At 43.6% G+C, this 19,816-nt stretch overlaps 2 protein-coding genes across 21 annotated transcripts in view; both read left to right on the top strand.

Annotated features, from left to right (window-relative positions):
- Positions 1 to 11,320, top strand: part of RALGAPB (Ral GTPase activating protein non-catalytic subunit beta) — a 93,680-nt gene extending 82,360 nt beyond the window's left edge. For 13 of the 14 annotated variants that reach the window (XM_086331879.1, XM_086331874.1, XM_086331872.1 and 10 more), the window contains 5 exons: positions 1,329 to 1,465; positions 2,865 to 2,973; positions 3,729 to 3,807; positions 6,582 to 6,730; positions 7,233 to 11,320. In XM_086331879.1, the coding sequence (XP_086188005.1) occupies positions 1,329 to 1,465; positions 2,865 to 2,973; positions 3,729 to 3,807; positions 6,582 to 6,730; positions 7,233 to 7,426 (668 nt within the window). In that variant the 3' untranslated portion in view covers positions 7,427 to 11,320. The remainder of the gene's footprint in view (positions 1 to 1,328; positions 1,466 to 2,864; positions 2,974 to 3,728; positions 3,808 to 6,581; positions 6,731 to 7,232) is intronic. The other variant, XR_015139048.1, reaches the window with a different exon arrangement.
- A 3,308-nt stretch (positions 11,321 to 14,628) lies between these two features.
- The window catches only part of ADIG (adipogenin), a 76,670-nt gene continuing 71,482 nt past the window's right edge, over positions 14,629 to 19,816 (top strand). For all 7 annotated transcript variants that reach the window (XR_015139060.1, XR_015139061.1, XM_086331891.1 and 4 more), the window contains exon 1: positions 14,629 to 14,766. Coding sequence is in view for 5 of the 7 variants with exons in the window: in XM_086331891.1 (XP_086188017.1) it covers positions 14,640 to 14,766 (127 nt within the window). In the remaining 2 variants the exon portion in view is untranslated. The remainder of the gene's footprint in view (positions 14,767 to 19,816) is intronic.

The raw sequence follows: 19,816 nt of genomic DNA, 5'->3' as shown, positions 1-19,816 counted from the left end.
TAACTAAAGGAAGGTAGTGAAATACTAGAAGAGTGATCCTCTAATAATAATTTTTAAATAGCAAAGGAGATCCACTTTGACCCATTTTTTTAACTTTCTTTAATGTGATTAATTGGACTTCCCAGGTGGCTCAGTGGTAAGGAATTCACCTCCCAATGCAGGAGACGCAGTTTTGATCCTTGGGCCGGGAAGATCCCCTGGAGGAGGAAATGGCTACCCACTCCAGAATCCTTGCCTGGAAAATCCCATGGACAGAGGAGCCTGGCGGGCTAATGGGGTCTCAAAAGATTTGGACATGACTTAGCGACTAAACAACAACAAATCTGATTAGTTTAACTGATACATAGAAGCCCTGTTTTTCAGTTTATTCATTTCTCTCTCTAATGAGTGAACCCCCACCTGCTTCCCTCTTTCCATGTGAGGGCCTTTGTATGGAACCCCAGAGAATCCTGCAGTTGGAGGCTCTCATGGTGGTAACTGCCTGGTCTTCTAACACCGAGGTGGAGAAATTCCAACCTGGAAAAGGTGGCCATCAAGCATGTTCTTCTCAAGGATCAGGAGTGATCATTACTTCTCAGTCTGAATTCTTAGTCTTATTTTGCCTTGAACCTTTGCTTCTTGCAAATTAAGTACATTACTTTGTGCCTGACCAGACAGGAGATGGAAAACTTCACCTTTTCCATGAGACCATCTATCGGATGGGATGCTGCACATCATGCTTTCACATTTCGCATTGCTAGGCTAATGACTTTCCCTGTACCCTGCTTTGGCCGCCTCTTAACCTTTGTACTTGGACCCTTGATTTTGCACTTGAGGTTCCGCCCTTTCTCTTCTCTGGGGCCAGTTGTGTCCCTGGTAGGAGGGCCCTTCCATGGTCTAGGTCAATGTCTGAGCAGCTGTTTGCCTTCATGTCAAGGCTGTGATCTCCTGCCTTAATTCCAAAAGCCAGGCCCCAACCATCCTCTGTGGACTGAGTCCATCCCTGATGTCTCTGGCCCAGCTTATTTGCACCAATTCAGTAGAGCTGGAGCCAGCAAATTATGGCACACAGGCCAAATTCAAAACACTAAGAATGTTTTTTGCATTTTTAAAGGGTTGTAAATAAAATAAAGAAGAATATGCAGTAAAGACCTATATAGCCAGCAAGCAAAGCCTGAAATATTTATTACTTGATCCTTTACAGAAAAGGTTTGCCAACCCTTGCTCTATAAGCAATGCTTTGCTTAAGTAATTTAAGTTGTACTGTTAACATAGCTAGTTTAATAAACACGTTTGCTCTAACGAAGTAGTAGATATTTTATTTATATATATTTTTCTTTACCCTATAGCTGATTCATTGGAAAGTAACATCTCAGACCAAGATAGTGATTCAAATATGGATCTTATGCCAGGAATTCTGAAACAGCCATCCCTCACACTTGAGCTTTTCCCTAATCACACAGACAATCTTAATTCCTCACAGAGGGTAAGTCACTTCGTTGATTAATCTCCAGAAATTTGTAGTGAAATGGAGGTAATTAGGTAATTACAGAATCACACCTGAAAAGCTTTTAACTTTAACCCAAAAAATAATTATATCTGTACTAATTCATTAGGATCTTAATTTTTTTAAATCAAATTTTCATGATTTTCTTCTTTTCAGCTTGCAACAGATGATTCACTGTCATTCCATCCTTGTTGCTTTTCTCTATTTAGTCATTTCGGTTCCATGCTTGGTTCTTTCACCCATTCCTTCTCAAGTATAGGTTATTATTTGGTCCCTGAAATATCCACCAGAGGTACAATAGTATGTATTTTATAGCATTAATCATGCAAAATTCAACTTCTGTCTGACAACACACATGATAGCATTTTGAAGAATAATCCAGTGTATGAATAACTGCACTGAGTGAGGTGGCACAGCGGCTACTGCAAGAAGAGCATGTTGGTTTCACACTTTTTTCTGACCTTATCAGTGGATGTTACGTCATTGTCTTTGTTCTCCCCTCGTGTTATCTCCTAATCCTTACTGGAAAATGATCAAGTAGTAATTAGCAAGAGTATAGGATCAGTTTACAGATGTAAGACACTTGATATAGAATAAATAATAAAGACGAAAGAAGTGTTGTGCAAACTTGTCTGAAACCTTTCTTCCATTGTAAAGAATTTTAATTTGGACCTCTCTACACTTAAAATTATTTTTAATATGAGTATTTGCTTAAAAGAATATGGGAGGGGTTTCACCTTTACAATTGATTTAGGAGAAAAAGTTAGCTTGTATAAAACTCTCTGAAGTAGACTGATTTTGAAAATCACAAGTTGCTCCATTTAAAAAAGATTTCACAGAATACAGTTTGGAGAAGAGCAAGATCGGCAAAGCACCATGTTTTTATTTACCACATACTTTGCAGACTACTCACAAACTAAGGGAAAAAAAATTTGTATTATTATCTCAGTAGACAGAGGAAAAGCAGTTGACAAGAATTCGACACTGAAAAGATCCCCAGGCGGAGCAATGATGTTACTCTGATGGAAAAAGCATACTGCCTTCTAGTCACAGAGATAGACTCGATCCTCTTAAGTCCTCATTAAGACATAGTATGCAAATTTTGTTTTTATTAATGTCAATTATAATTGTTCAGTATTGCTTATCTTTTTTTTATTTGACTATTTTAGACTTTCATTGCCTTGTTCTAGTTTGAGACTTGATAAACAGAGAAACCAAAGAAGGGCTTTTTTTGCAAATGTATTTTGTACTGTTTTCCAGAAGTGACTTCACATGACCTGATCCTTATGTCACTGGGTAGCTTGATGAATGTATGATTGTAGTTTTATTAAGCCAGTTTTTTTTTTCACCCTCTTCCGCTTTTCTCTGCCTCATACAGCTCAGTCCCAGTTCCAGAATGAAGAAGCTGCCTCAGGGTCGCCCTGTGCCTCCCCTCGGACCCGAGACAAGAGTTTCTGTAGTCTGGGTGGAACGCTATGATGATATAGGTATTGTGCAAGGACTTTGTCCATAAACAAGATTTTGGTAGGATGACAGTGACTTGCTGAATGTCTAAAAGGAGTGGCAGCATAGGCCCTATATGGTGGCCAAGAGCTGGGACTGGAGTTCAGGAAGCCTGGGTTTCATTACACCTTAGGTGACTAATCTGTTAAATGAGTGACCCAGCACTTATTTCATAGTCATGAAGATTTGATGGATACAGAGCCTTCAGGTCTTCTTGGTATGGCAGATACTGGTTTCTGGCCACTTGGTCCCACTTCATGTGGCTCCCAGTCACCCCAGGACCTCTGGGAAGGGGAAGGGAGTTCACCTTCCTCACCCTCTTTCCACAGTCTTGTTTCATTGTAAAGATTAATTGGTCCTTAGGGATTCCGCTATGAATATGTTTCTCATGATTTTTATGTAAGCTGCATAAGAACATTAGAAATGTGTATTTACCCTAGAATCTCGTTCAGCTCAGAGTTCATAGGAAAGTGTAATGGTTGCTTTCTAACACTTCTAAAGCTCTTTCTAAGCCCTCCAGGACTATAGATTACATTCTTTAAAAACTCTGCTTTAGATGAACTTTTCTAAAATATGCCTTGAGGGATTTTTTTTTTTTTTTTGATTTGTGAGGAATATTTAGGACTACATGTTTTAGGAGAGCAAAGTCCATATATTTGTTGTCTGCTACGTAAAGAGTTTAGGAAATTGAGTTTTCTTGAAGGGAGATATTGAATGTAATGCCATGATTTTCTTCCAGAAAACTTTCCCCTCTCAGACCTGATGACAGAAATCAGTACTGGTGTGGAAACTACTGCAAACAGTAGCACTTCTCTGAGGTACTCCCTTACGTGGCTTGAAGTTTATCAATATTGACTTTAAGCATAGAGAAAGCTATTTTTTATAATATGGTGGTTCTAGTTTAATTAAGAAATAATGACTTTAATGAAACAAAAGGGATGAAGACAGTAAGAAGTAAATATAATTATGGAGAAAGAATAAAAAAAGTTTGTAGATAAATGCACAAGGTGATCAAATTAGCAAGGATTTTTAAATGGCATAATTAATTGCTGTTGTACCTTTATCTGAGGCAAAAAGAAAGATGGAAAAGTGGAGACAATTAAGTATTAATGAAGAGTGATAATAGAGTAGCAATATTAGATGGAAATAATGGAGTTTAACTGGTCAAAACATTTGGATAGATAGCAGTTAAAGTATCCTCATCCCATGAGCTATTTAATGGAAAAATATTTCTAAGTAAAACAGGATACTAACTTTATTATAATATTAAGATTTTTATTTTAGCTGCTCATGCACAAAAATGGATTAAAAACAGAATAGTAAAAATGTGTCTGTGCAGGCTTTATCATCTCAAAGCTTTTTGCTTGTCTTGTCTTTTGTTTAAACAAATACTTTATATCAAGCTTAACTTGATATTTTAGCTTTGATAAATAAATAATAAATAATATTTAAATAAATAATTTAAATATTAATTTTAAATTATTTTAATATATATTTATATATTTAATATATAAAATTTATATATAATATATATTTTATATTAAATATATAATATATAATATAACAAATATATATTCTATATATATAATATATAGTTTATATAAATATATCTTTAAAATTATTAAATATGTTAAATATATATTAAATATAATAAATATTTAATATTTACATAAATTATTTTAGCTTTGATAAATAATAAATAAATAAATTCCTTCTATTTTCCCTGTTCTGATTTATATTGCATATAAAATGAATTTAATCTAACATTAGAAAGGTGGTTTATTTTAACATTCAGTTCAGTTCAGTCTCAGTTGTGTCCGACTCTGCGACCCCATGAATCGCAGCATGCCAGGCCTCCCTGTCCATCACTGTCTCCCAGAGTTCACTCAGATTCACGTCCATCGAGTCAGTGATGCCATCCAGCCATCTCATCCCGTCATCCCCTTTTCCTCCTGCCCCCAATCCCTCCCGGCATCAGAGTCTTTTCCAGTGAGTCAACTCTTCGCATGAGGTAGCCAAAGTACTGGAGTTTCAGCTTTAACATCATTCCTTCCAAAGAACACCAAGGGCTAATCTTCTTTAGAATGGACTGGTTGGATCTCCTTGCAGTCCAAGGGACTCTCAAGAGTCTTCTCCAACACCACAGTTCAAAAGCATCAATTCTTCGGAGGTCATCTTTCTTCACAGTCCAACTCACATCCATACATGACCACTGAAAAAACCATAGCCTTAAATTTCCAGAATATGACAAATGATTCCTAAAATTTCTGTTTTTTATGCCAAAGTATGTTAATGCAAACTGTAGATTTTCTAACATTCTGAATACATCAGTATGCACCTCTGAAAATTAATACTTTTCAAATGTATAAAAATAACGTTATCAGTAGTAAAGTTAGTCGTAATTTCTTAATTTCATTTGGTAGCCAGTTCATATTCAAATTTCTCCATTTCCCCTAAAATAGTCTTTGCAGCTGGTTTGTTTAAACCAGCACGCATTTCAGCCTTGTGTCCGGTACTCATTCCTTGAGTCTCTTTTAATACAGAACAGTCCTGTTTTTCTAACTCCTTTTTAACCTTCTTTTTTGACACTGACTTGCTAAAGAGACCAAAATAGATTTCATGAGGTAAACTTTACTTGAACTAGTTTAGAAGAGCACTTTTAAGTGTCTTGTGCTGTTTTTTTTGTTGTTGTTGTTTTAAACTTTTTAGGTCAAATGTGCTATAATATGTTTGAACTGTAAATTTTGTATTTTACTAGTAGTTTAGCAAAGTTTAGAGTTTGTCTTGGGGACAGAATTAGTATAGGATTTATTTTTATTAGATGTCTTGAAAAATTGACTCCCTGTTGCTTTGGCCAAAATCACTTTAGAAAGAAGGCTCATTGTGTTGCAAAACAAAAACAAACCAAAACCCTGACAAATAGCATCAAAGAGTTACATGGGTATGTCCAGATGCATTGGCATATCCCCAACACATGTGTCATTCAGTCTCCTATGGGTGTGGTTGCTTGCCTTGGCACCTGTTGCCTGTTCAGGGGCTTTGAGGGCTTGGGCTGTGTCAAGATTCAGCCGTTTTTCACCTCTGCTGAGGAGGACACCTGCAACTGCCGCAGACTAAGGTGCTCCCAACCTCCTTCCCCAGCCCCTAAAAAAGTTACATCAGGGATTCCCTTAGTGGGCCTATACTACATTCTCACTTGCTCTGAGGTGCTAGTCTTGAACATGGTAGAATTCCCTGCCCTCTGGCCAGCTCTATTTTTGTTCCCTGCAAGGAGGAGGAACTAAGTGAAAGTCCCGCAGCTGGCCTTTCCTTCCACCCTGTGTCCCCAGTGGTTTTCTAAGCACAATTTTAGGCCCTTTTTTTGGTCAGCTTCAAAAATCTAACCCGAGTGATGGACATGTAGGGCCAGATGTTGGTGGGGGGGCTTCCACATGGCCTCCCAGGAAGAAGAGTTCTGAGCAGACTGATCACTTGGCTCATCTAAACACTGCCTGGCAGTATTTCCCTTGGTATTCTTGTATCACACATGGGGGACTAGGATTACAGCTCTTGAATATCTGGAGTAAAAGGAGTGTTCTTTTCTTTGCTTAAGATCTACTGCTCTTGAAAAAGAAGTTCCTGTCATCTTCATCCACCCTTTAAACACTGGATTATTCCGGATAAAAATTCAAGGAGCCACTGGAAAATTTAACATGGTCATCCCTCTCGTGGACGGGATGATTGTCAGTAGGCGAGCGCTCGGTAAGCCTCATATGTAGCTGAAGGATTGAAGTTTCTTTCTTTCTTTTCTTTTTATTTAACATTTTTATGAACCAGAAAGAAGTAGAAATAAGGAAATGTTAATATTACTTAATAGGTCCCACATGTAGAAAATCCTCTGGCTCTTATTTGTAAGAGGAAGCATGTTTTGTTCTGTTTTGAAGTTGTGCTTCAATCTAGTAAGTACGAGAAGAACTGTAATTCACAAACTTCCAATATTGGAAAATGAATATAGTTTGTTTGTAATCCAGGGCAGGAAATGGGTTGTCAGGCTAGAGTTTGATTCTGTTTTTCTTCCTCATTGTGTTTCTTTTGACAGTTTTATCTTACTTTCTTCTGACAGTTTTTATCTGTCTCTGTGAGGAGTTTTGTAAATGGAATAAGATAGTTTGAGTTTGCCAAAAATAGTTCACTTGAATACTTATAGTTCACCTAGCTACCTGTTTATTCACATTGATTTGAATGAAAACCTTCTGTCTTCAAGGTTTTCTGGTGAGGCAGACTGTAATTAATATTTGTAGAAGAAAGAGACTGGAGAGTGACTCCTACAGCCCACCACACGTCCGCCGGAAACAGAAGATCACTGACATTGTCAACAAGTACCGGAACAAACAGTTGGAGCCAGAGTTTTACACTTCACTTTTTCAGGAGGTTGGACTCAAAAACTGCAGTTCTTAGACCACTGTCTGTCTAGGACTATTGAACTCTAGTTTGGGGCTATAATATCAAAGCAAAGCAATTTGATAGGCGATCACTGTAAAAATAAATCACTCCCCAAGAGCTTACTGTTTAATCACCAGAATAGAAGAGACACATTATAAACCCATTTGAGAGAAGACTTTTTGGCTTTCTAGTGAAATGGGCTCCCAGACACAATCATATTCCTGCTGGTAATGATGATACACATTTTAGCCATAAACTTTTCTTTCAGAAGTGACAATTTTACTTACAAGCCTTTTGAGGAGAAAGGCTTTTATGCATCACAGTTAAACATGTGCATTGGTAGTTTCAAATTTGCAAATTAGAAGTTGAAGATAGTTTTATACCTCACTTTTTAGGAGGTTGTGTTCAAAATTAAAATCTGTCTCAGAATCATCCAGGACATTTAAAGACTCATGTTGCTAGCATGGAGGAGAAGGAAGGAAATCTCAACTTTCTGCTCACTCGTAGGTCCATTTGTCATCCATCTGTCATCCAACAATCGTACTGACAGAAAGGAACAGAAGTGTTTTTGCTCAGTCTGATATTAAAATATTTCATAGTTTCTCTCCAGATTTCAAAAAGTTATTCTCATCACTGCAAAGGTCTGTCTGAAGGCCTCAGTTTCTGGGCAGCCCAGGAACAGATCTGAAATGGAGGCATGGCCTGGTCCTTTAACGGGGATACAGATGGAGTTTGTGGAGTTAAAAGTCAGAAGTGACACCTCCCCCCTCTTCATTATTGTCTAGCTCAGAGACAAAATGACAGGTTAACCGTTTGTAATTCCTTGGTAATTTCTTGGTTAAATATTAAGAAATATAAATTCATAGCACAGGTTTAAACATTGTTTGGTTTCATCCCTTGTCTCTTATTTCAGGACCAAGCAGGAAACTGCAGTAGTTTATGAAGGATTCTAATTTGGGGTTCAGGAAATAGCCTCTCAACGCTCCTAATTCAGATCTCTCTCAGAGAGCTACTGGATTTCATCATAATTGACAAACATTAGTGACCGCCCCCTGGGGTGGCTGCTTTTAGAAACAGCTGTTGTCATATTTTCTGGACTTTGCCAGCTGAAGGCATGACAAATCCCTGCCCAGGTTTTTTAAATACTTCTGTTACCTCGCTGCTACTTTTCTGCCAGGGATAAATGTTTTGAGGTGGCCAGACCCAGAACATCCTTACAAGGATTCCTGTTACAGTGCTAGAGTGTACACTGCTCATTTCTCCTATTCTTATGTTTATTAAGAATAACATAAGAATATTTATGTTATTTTCTTTTTTATTAAGGTTATTTTGTGCTAAGAAGATAAGTGACATTTAAAAGTCCAAAGAGGAATGATCACAATTGTGTAAGGGGTGATTTCCTACTTGAACTCTGATGTCAGTAGATTCTGTAGGTCAGGACTATAGTGGGCTGTTTGGTTCAATGTTTTGGTAGTTTACTTAGAGGACAGGGGATAGTATAGGACCTAACTCCCAGTGCAGATATTTCTATTCCAGAAGTATATATTGATATCTAGGAGCAAGAAATGTGGGCATAGCAGCTCTCCAAGTTTGCCTCACCTTTTTTCTTCATGTTTGTTTTAAGCTCAGGTAAAGGTAACCTCCTCCTTCTATGACTCCCAGTTTCCATTCAGGGTATAACATTTGATTTTCTTTTTAATCTGGGCAATAAATTGATGTTCCCAGATGGTAGCAATGGGGGAGGGGGATGTACGATTAGTAAGTTCTACTCTTAAATTAGTAGCCCAGCTACTAAGCTATAGAGTGAGATTTAACAACTTTCATGGAAATTCCAGATTGACATTTCTTGGGGAAAAAATGGGCCCTTCTTTCTAATAGGTGTGGGCAAAGAAGGCTATAAATTAATGTGCAACTTGTAACATTCCAGAAGCTAAAAATAGCTGATGTAGGTATGCATCCACAGTGTGACCCTTGAGATGACACTTTGACCTTTGGCATAGTGCTCCTGTCAGGAAAACGTACTGTGGTTGTTCGTGTTAGTGGCGGGCTTCATGATGCTTCAGTTTGCTCTAATTTCTCACAGCTCTTTGTAATTCTAATGGCTTTGATAAGTCAGTGAACAACTGTGTTGAGTACAGTTATGATCTGGAAGACTCTGTGGTCTTCCAGGGAAGACAGGATGGATTCAGGGCTGTGCTGCTCCCAGAGGCATGAAACCCCAGTATATACAGCACAGAATACAGGGTATGCACACCTCGTCAGGTGCTGGCTCCTTCTGCTCAAAATCACATCTACCTAAAAAGGGAGTGTGGTGAGGACCCTTAGACCTTTCACTAGTGTGGGTGTGAGTTTCATGGTCACTGAGATCTCTCAACTGCCTTTGTAAAAATCACTTTGAGTAGAATAATGCCAGAGGGGCATATTTAGTCCCAAGAATAACCTTTAATAGTCCACTTGATGTTTGCTAACAGAGGTTCAGAACCTTTGGGGGGTCTTTGGCTTGAACAGTTCGGTTGCTGCTGTAACAGGTGAATGAGGGCATGGATGAATGTTGCATTTGGTGACAGGGAATGTATTACCCAAGGGACAGAGGCAGGTAGCCCCTCGTAGTCCCTTCTCACATTTGAGGGGAAGGGGCTTTCTCCCCGTCTGCCTGAGAGCACCAAGGACAGTGAGGAGTGCTTTTGCGTTTTCCTGTTCAGCCAGCTCTCTTTTTGTCCAGTGCTTCCTCCTAAGACCCCCTCCTATCCATTGGCCCTTTGACTGGAATCGTTACCTGGTGGGTTGACCCCCACTCCCTTCCTGACAATATATACACAACACGCATGCACGCTATCCTCCATTTCCAAGTCCTCAGCTCCCCTGAGGCAGCCCTTTGGACTCATTTATAAAACAAAATAGGTCTTTGGGCCAGTTACGTCAGTTCCCTACAGTTGCACATGTGAGGCCTTCATGAGTGGTTACTTCCTGTATACACTGAGGAAACATTTGTCGAGTTCTGCAGAGTGATTTTTAGAGAAGCAGAGTCTTCAAGAGTACTTAACTTGCATTGGAAGGTAGAACTTTACCCAAAGAAAGTGGAAGCCAGCCTTGCTCAAAGACATGTTTCGCACTGGACAGTAAAAAAAGTGTATCAGAGGTAATTTGACACTCCTGCTGGTTGTTCTTCATTCAGCATTTTAAAACCTGTTCTGGTTATATTTTTCCAAAAAAGAATTGGTTTATATGTTTACATAAAGCGGTAAGTTGTGTTAGATGGTCTGTTTTAGGGATTTCCATGACAACCTCTTGTCCCGAGATGGAGAGATTGGAGGTAATTCACCCATTTAACGTGGAATCAAACCGTGGGTTCTCAGCAGCAAAAGAAGCCATGTACTGTATAGTGTTTTTCTCAGAATATCAACTCATGTTTTTTCAGATGCTTTTCTTTTTTTAACGGTGAGGGAAAGGTATAATTTGGGATTCCACAGTGCCTTGCATACAGTAGGCGCCCAATAAATATTTGTTGAAGCAAACCAAGTTTCCCAAGTCCTTGTCTCTTGCAGTGACCAAGAACATCTTTCTCCTCTGAAGGGCTTGGCAGTTGTGGCTAAAAAAATAAACAGTATCATTATTTGCTTGAAATCATATACACAATTTGTATGAATTTTGGTATGTTGCCAAGACATGATCTTTTTCTTATTGTATTTTCTGTAAATATTTCTGGCACTGAACTGTAAAGTAAAGGCAAAATGTAAATACGAAGGTGTCCCGTGTACCCTCGCCTCCTGTGTTTCCTCTTCGTCGGTTAGGGAAGAAGGCCCAGAGGCTTGTTTGTATTTATGCAGACCCTTTGTCCAGAAGAAACCATGGAATATTGAATGTAATACATTTAGTCAATTAAATTTTAAGGAGATTCTTATCTAACAATGTCACGTGTGCTTTTGGTTTGACTCTTGCATAGATGTTCTTCAGAATTTACATCAGGCTTTTACCCTGGTTTTGTAGATTATCATGAAATTCTCAAAATCTGAAAATTTTTATTTACTTTCGTTTTTTTAATTGGAGGATAATTGCTTTACAGGGTTGTGTTTCTGCTGTACAACCATGCGAATCAGCTGTATATATACATATATATCCCCACCCACTTAAGCCTCCCTCCCTACCTCCCCCCAGCGCACCCTCTAGGTCATCGCAAAGCACCGAGCTGAGCTCCCTGTGCTGTACAGCGGCTTCCACTCACCATTTATTCAACACATGGTGGTGTATACAAAGTCAGTGCTACTCTCTCAGTTCACTCCCCTCTTCTCCTTCCCCTGCTGAATCCACAAGTCTGTTCTTCACATCTGCATCTCTGTTCCTACCCTGCAAATAGGTTCATCCATACCATTTTTCTAGACTTCATAAAATTTTTTAAAATTAAAAGTACTTGTCCTTTTATGCTGAAAAGATGTCATGTAACTAAAGCACTGCTGTCAAAAGGCCCACCTGACAGAGGCTAGCAGTTGCCGAGGGGCTAGCTCTCTCTCTGTGTCTTGAGAACCAGAAATGCCAGCTGTGCTCCCTGCCTGCAGAAGATCAGATCTCCATCAGGACTGGCCAGTCAGGAAAGCAGAGACGCAGCAGAGACTGGCCAGTCAGAAAGCAGTCAGGAGCGCCTCCTCTGCCCACTGGCCTTTGAGCAAAGGTGGCTGCAGCACGTTCCATGGGGCCCATTAGCACCTAATGCCTAGGTCACAGGTGGTGGCACAGCTGTGTGCCACTTGAGCACACAGCTATAGTGCGGGCCTCTGCCCAGAGCCGCCGCTCCAGCCTGCTGCTGACCACGTGACACTAATGTGTGACTCCTCACAAAGTACGCCTGGACACCAGGGCTGGGAGCCACCTCCCCTGTAGCCGTGTGTCCATGCCTGCTCCCCCCAGGACCTGCCACTGTGTCCTGGTGGCCAGGGAAGCTTAGCCCTGGGCTGACTGCCCGGAGGTCCTGTTTCGGGGTCTGGAAAAGAAATGGGTGCTCAAGTCTGCCTCAGCTACATTGCTCAGTTCTTTCTGACCTCAGCCCCTTCAGGACCCAGGGCCGAAATCACCCCAACCCAAACTACCCATTTCCTCTACTTTTGGCCCCAGGGTCCTCAATGGCACAGCTCACCAGGGGACCATGCTTTGAAGGTACACATTCTAATACTATCTGCCCTGACTTCTGCTGGGGATTCTGGTCATTCCACAACTGGACTAAGACTCCCTCTAAACACACTGGCTCTCTGAGCCCCCGCTGTTACCCACTGTTTTGCTGAAAGTTTTCAGTTATCTGTTTGGCTGTGCTGGCTTAGTTGTGACACGGGGGATCTCTACTTGAGTCATGTGGGATCTAGTTCCCTGACCAGAGATGGAATCCAAGCACCCTGCATTGGGAGCACAAAGTCTTATTCACTGGACCACCAGGGAAGTCCCTGTTTTGCTGAAATTTTTACTTTTGTTTTAGATTTGTTAAACCACTCATTACACACAAACAATTTTAATTTTTTATAGCTTATTAGACAATTTCAATATATAGTCATTAAAAGAAACAATAGAGAAAATAACAGCATATATATCACCAAATTGGGCCGACCCACATCCAGACTTGAACAGCGCTGAAAAGTCCCTCGTTAACAGCAATCTGGAGTACCAGCTGGGAAAGGGTCCCTGGTGGTGGTGTGTCCACCCCATGGGAGAGACTTCAAATTGCAGTTTCGGGGGTCCCACTTATAAACCCAGGCTGCAAACTGATATCACCATCAGTTTACAGGCAAAAATGCAGCTCTGGTTTTACAATGCTTTTCATTTCACTGTGTGAGTCATAGGATTCCGTTAGACCCTGGGGATTGGCCAGACCTCCAGGGGCTCAAGAATTCCAAGGCCCATTCCCTTTCTTATCTAACGTGCTGCCTGACTTGCTGTGCTTGAAAGCAGGCGTGGAATCCAGGCAGTGTCCAGGTAAGTCAGAGGCCTGCTCTCCTGCTTCTGAAGCCTGAGTAAGACTTTCTCCATTTTAATCTCCCTAACACCTGCCCCATTTTTACAGTGGTGTCCCCCTTTGCCCTTCTCCTTTGGCCAGTGTCTTCTAAGGAGGTCCGTCCACTCCATGTCTCTCCTAAGTCTACCACCCGCTTCCTGCAGCTGCTTCCCCAGCCTGGAACTGGGTCTGCCTGACTTTCCAGCCTGTGCTTCTCTTGATGCCATGGTCTCAAAATCAAGTCGGCATCAGACTGGTTGCCCATTGATGTGTGGAGTCCAAGCATCACCCCCAGAGGTTCTGACTCTGCCGAGCAGGGTGAACCGTGCCAGTCGGCCTGTTTCCTAGGTCCCCTCCCCCCACCCCCATCTGCTGGCAGTGGTTGAGGCAGGTGGGCTAAGCACCCTCTTGGAGGATACCACGCTTCTCCCTTCCTCCCCTCCACGAGCAGCAGCCACTCTGAGAGGACTTCCCGCACCCATCAGGCTCCGAACCTGGCCAGAGCCGCCTTCCAACTTAGGTGCTCTCCTGCACTGGGAAGCCTGGGGCCTCCTTCCTGTGGAGGGGCCTGACTCGTGGAGCTTTCCTGACTACTTTACAAATGAAAGAATGAGAGATAAAAGAACAAGGTTAAAGTCTTAGAAGCTCTTCACCAAAAACCCTAATAAGGAGAGATACAGAAGTTTCCAGATTAAATAATAGTCATTTACTGAGGGACTGGCTGGCTCCAGGAGGAGTCTGTGACCTCAGATAAGTGAACACCCACCTGGGAACAATTTGTATCCATTTTTTCTAACTTAGCAGCTTGGCGTGCTAAGGATTTCCATCCTGCAAGAGGATTGGGGAGTAAGGAAATACCAAGTGCAGAAATGCACTTGGAATTGGTTGTCGTATATATAAAATTCATGATTTCTGAGCAAGCAAGAGGATTGTGATCCCACAGCATCTTAAAGGGAATTAAGCCCAGGCTGGCCTGCTTGGGAGCCTGGGCTTTTGTTCTCAAACTGTCCCACTACCCACTTCTGCCCACTCGTCTACTCGTCCCTGCCTGGGAGCCTGGGCTTTTGTTCTCAAACTGTCCCACTACCCACTTCTGCCCACTCGTCCAGAACAGCTTTCTCTTGGCCTGAAGGACATTGTGGCTTCCTTGTTACGTCACTGGCTCAGTCACAATTGGGCTGAGAGCAGAGCGTGGCCCGGCCCGCCAGGTCCCCAGGGCAGCCCCGGCCGGCCCGGCCTAGCCACACACGCACCATGAAGTACCCTCTGGTGCCACTGGTGAACGAGCTGACATTTTCTTTCCTGGTGTTCTGGCTCTGTCTGCCCGTGGCCTTGCTGTTGTTCTTGCTGATCATCTGGCTACGCTTCTTACTCAGCCAAGGTGAGCTGCCCAGGCCGGGCCCTAGTCCTGGAGCTGGGCAGGGCATGGAACAGGGTGGGGTTCCTGAAACAACTGTCAAGAAAAGGGTTTCCTTCAGGTGTTTTAGGGATTTCCCTGGTGGTTCAGACGGTAAAGCGTCTGTCTACAATGCGGGAGACCCGGGTTTGCTCCCTGGGTTTGGAAGATCCCCTGGAGAAGGAAATGGCAATCCACTCCAAGACTATTGCCTGGAAAATCCCATGGACAGAGAAGCCTGGTAGGCTACAGTCCATGGGGTCGCAAAGAGTCAGACACGACTGAGTGACTTCACTTCACTTCTTCAGGTGTTTTAACTGCTGGCTCTGTGTTAACAGACGGTCGTCCGCAAGAGAAAGGACTGACTTGCTAGTTTAGAGTTTCTGAACCTGGAGTCCCAGAGTGAATCTTGAGTTTGGGAAACAACACGTATGTGCTGGGAAACAACATGTATGTGTGCATGTCCGTCCCTTCAGGGCCACCACTAGCACAGAAGGTCTTTGGTCTGTATGAAATTATTGTGAGTGCGATTGCAAATTTGATTAAGGTATTCTAGATAGAAGATTGGAGAAGGAAATGGCAACCCACTCCAGTGTTCTTGCCTGGAGAGTCCCAGGGACGGTGGAGCCTGGTGGGCTGCCGTCTATGGGGTCGCACAGAGTCGGACACGACTGAAGCGACTTAGCAGCAGCAGCAGCAGATAGAAGATAAAACAATTTGCTTTTGCACTACAATATAAATATTTATGGTAAAATAAACCTGGAACAGAAATGGACTTGGTTGTTGTGTATACAAAATTCATGATTTCTGAGCAAGCACTAGTTATGTGCCACTGGTAATAAGAGCTATTAATATCAAAATGTATATGTAAAGTATATTTTATTTTTATATTTATAAACATATAAACAGAATAACAGAACTATACTTTTTGTATGAAATATTGTATCAAATGTAAAATGTATGTGTCAGCATGATAGTGAACGCTTTTTGTTTTTGCAACCAATCAGTAATTTAGGAGGAATTGAATCTTTATAATACATAAGCAAGTACAAAAAGAAAACAAGGTGTCCCTTCAGGGCCACCACTAGCACATAAGTCTTTGGTTACAAACTGGCAAGAGGTGGCCCCCTCTGGGCTGATGAAGTAGTAAGTGCTGTCCCTGCTGTGGGTGCAGCCAGGGCACAAGGCTCCAGGAGTAGAGAGCCTGGGCTGGCTTTCAGCCCCTCTCAGCCCTCAGCCTGGTGCTTTTTCAAACAACCAGCTGGATGGGCACAGCGGTTGTTGCGCCCATCAAGCACAACAATGCCTAAGCGGGCACCTTAGGCATTTAGCAGGTACTCGGAGACCACTCACTGGAGTAGGAAATGGCACCCCACTCCAGTATTCTTGCTTGGAAAGTCCCATGCACAGAAGAGCCTGGAGGGCTACATACAGTCCATGGGGTCGCAGAGTTGGACCTGACGGCACGCGCATGCGCACATAGAGAACACTCACACGGTTTCCAGCTCACATCGCGCCGCAGGGAGGATGTGGGTTTCTGTGGGACCCAGAAGCCGGCTGACATGTGTCCTGAACTCAGCTAACCACCCAGAGGAGCAGGAGACAGGGCGAAGCTGGCCTGAGGGAGGCTGGGGGCGGTGGGCCAGCGGGCAGGGACGTCAGGAATGACACTCTGCACCCCGAGGGTCCCGCCCGCCCCCCGCAGCCACTCCCCTCACCCAGGGACCGCTTGACCCCCCCACCTCCTGCTCCGCTGCCCCATCACCTTTGACCAGCTGGGCAGGGAGGGCGCTGGGTGTGCTGCCAGCTCTGCTCAGATGGCGTTCAGACCGGCCGAGCAGCTCACCGCCAACTTGTCCCATGATCTCCAATGTGGGGGCGGGGAATTGTGCAGTTGGGAGTTCCTGGCGAGGGCTTCCAGAAAATGTCTTAAGTGTGTTCTCTTTCGATTCCCAGGCTGGACCGCAGGCTGAGGGCTGGTGTCATGGTGTCAGGTAGAAGGCGGAGCCCTTGTCTGGGTAGTGGCTATAGAAGCACATCTCTCTCGAGCCTAGGGGAGGTGGGCCCAGGTTTCAGCCTCTCCCCTACCCCCTCCCCGCCCCCAACCACCCGCTTTTTTTTTTGGCCATGCCACACAGCATGTAGGATCTTAGTTCACCGACTAGGGATCGAACCTGCACCGCCTGCGCTGGAAGTGCAGAGTGTTAACCAGTGGACCACCAGGGAAGTCCTCTCCCTTGCCCTTAATTATAACAATAGCTTTTATGAAAACTGTACTGGGGCCTGATGCTCAACACTCGATGTGTGTTATTTCATTTAATCCCCAGGATAACCCTGTGAAATAATCCTTACCGTACAACTGAGGAAAGTAAAGTTGGGAGAGAAGTAACCTGCCCAAGGCTACACACCTGTGAAACCCTTGAGAGTGCCCTCTGGTTCCCATGTGGGCTCTGCCGCCTACCAGCTGTGTGACTTGGGACAAGTCCTTTCTGAGCCTTAGTTTTCTCCCCTACAAAATGGAGATGATAATGATCCCTTCCCTTTGTGTGTGTGTGTTAGTTGCTCAGTCGTGTCCAACTCTTTGCAACCCCATGGACTGTAGCCTGTCAGGCTTCTCCATCCATAGGATTTTCCAGGCAAGATACTGGAGTGGGTCACCATTTCCTGCTCCAGGGGATCTTCCCAACCCAGGGATTGAACCCGGGTCTCCCACACTGCAGGCAGACTCTTTACCATCTGAGCCACCCCCATCTCCCTTACCTTTAGGCCTGTGGAAAGATGCATGTCAAGGGGAGGGTACACGGATACACAGGGCACCTAGCAGGTGCTCGAGGGCTGAGAAGTAATCCAGGCAGTGTCAAGGTTAGAGGACAAGCAGGCATGGCTTTGGGTGACTCTTCTGGAAGGTGGGACACCGTCCCTGAGGTCCAAGGCAATAACCTCCTCCAGCAATTCATTCTCCCCGGAGGCTCAGCTCTAAGCCATCCACAACCTGCCCCGTTTGACCCCTTCTCTGACGGGCATTCACCCACCGACATCTCACGTGGCAGTTTGAAAGACATCCTTTTGTTAATTTTGCCATGAAGAGAAACTGTCTTTAAAGCGAGGCAAGCAGCCCTCCTGAGGGCCCCTGTCTTCTTGGAATTCTCAGTATTACTGGGTCTGTTCTGTCCTTGTGCTGAGAATTGGCTCAAACCCAGGGTCTGGGTCTGCCAGGGTTTGCTGGGCTGGGACTCCAGGCACCCTGTCCAGGGGTTTCTAGTCTGCCCTGGATTTCTTTGTTGGAATCAGTCTGGTCTGGAATCCAGTATGAACAGCAGGCAAGAGGAGTTCTGATTCCCCTCTCCCCGCCCCTGCTTGGCCCGGCTTAGCGGGGCAGTTTCAGAGCCCAGAAGGCAGAGGGCTCAGCACCCATGCATCCCATGAGGGTGGAGGCGCTTTTCCAAGTGCAGCTGGGAGCAAGTGGATAGGAGGAGGGAGCTGCCTGGTGAGAGGAGAGCAGAGGCAAGAAAAAGAAAAGGTCATGGCAGCTGAGCCCTGAAGAGGAGGGAAGGGGAGTGATGCCAGTCCCTAGCCTGACATGGGGAAGCAGGATGTAGCCTCTGAACTCTGCCTTCGAACAAGGGCCCCGGATGGAACTGCACCAGACTGTGGAACCTGCCTTTGAGTCCCAAGCTACCAGCACCTGGTGGGAGCCTGGTTTCACCTTTCCAAGCTTCCTTCCTTGCAAAAGATGAATAACACTGATAATTGCCTTCATGAAGTTGTTAAGAGGATCAAATGAGAAAGTGATGTAAAACACAGCACAAAGGAAAGAGGAACACGGAAACTTACATTACCATGTGTAGAAGAGATAGCCAATGGGAATTTGCCGTATGGCTCAGGAAACTCAAACAGGGGCTCTGTATCAACCTAGAGGGGTGGGGTGGGGAGGGAGATGGGAGGGAGGTTCAAAAGGGAGGGGATATATGTGTGCTGCTGCTGCTAAGTTGCGTCAGTCGTGTCCAACTCTGTGCGACCCCATAGACGGCAGCCCACCAGGCTCCCCCGTCCCTGGGATTCTCCAGGCAAGAACATTGGCGTGGGTTGCCATTTCCTTCTCCAATGCATGAAAGTGAAAATGAAAGTGAAGTCGCTCAGTCGTGTCCGACTCCTAGCAACCCCATGGACTGCAGCACACCATACTCCTCCGTCCATGGGATTTTCCAGGCAAGAGTACTATCTATGGCTGATTCATGTTGCGCTTTGACAGAAAGCAACAAAATTCTGTAAAGCAATTATCTTTCAAAAAAAAAAAAAGCACAGAGGATGTGTTCAAAAAACAGTCACTGTCTCTTGGGAGGAAAAGTCACTTCATCACACTGATTTTTTTTTTTTTTTTAATGATCTCAGTTCTTTTTAAAAAAGATTTATTTATTTATTTTTGGCTGTACGAGGTCTTTGTTGCTGTATGCGGGCTTTCTCTAGCTACAGGGAGCGGGGGTTACTCTCTAGCTGCGGTGAGCAGGCTTCTCATTGCGGTGGGTTCTCTTGTGGTGCACAGGCTCAGTTGTCATGTGGCATGTGGGGTCTTCCCAAAGCAGAGGTTGAACCCGTGTCCCCTGCATTGGCAGGCAGACTCTCAACCACTAGGCCACCAGGGAAGTCCATCGCACTGATTTTAAATCACAGTAACTGCACTGAAAGCCTGTTTAACATGTCTTACTTCTCAGTGAACCCTCACCATACCAGGAGTTATTATGATGCCCATTTTACAAAGGAGGAAATCAAGGCTTGGCCTTTTCTTGATATGCATTTGAGGGGCTGTTTTCAGCCTCCTTTACTTCTCTGCAACCGGTGAATCACCTTGAGTATACCAAGAAAAATAATAATCTCTCCCATTTGCCTTCTTTTCTCAACTTGCTTTTCTGAGATAAGCCATGTTGGCAAGCTCATGTGCCCATTTAGTAATACGTAATTATCCAAATAATACAAAACATAATAATACAAAATAATCCCATTTTTTAAAAAATGGGAGGTGTGTTCTTTGGATTTT

The sequence above is a fragment of the Bos grunniens genome, chromosome 13 (assembly GCF_055505025.1).
Source record: "Bos grunniens cultivar Pamir isolate PY7600 chromosome 13, Bosgru_T2T1.0, whole genome shotgun sequence".
NCBI classification, from domain to species: domain Eukaryota; kingdom Metazoa; phylum Chordata; class Mammalia; order Artiodactyla; family Bovidae; genus Bos; species Bos grunniens.
The sequence above is the reverse complement of the archived record's forward strand: the minus strand, read 5'-3'. Positions and strand labels throughout refer to the sequence as shown.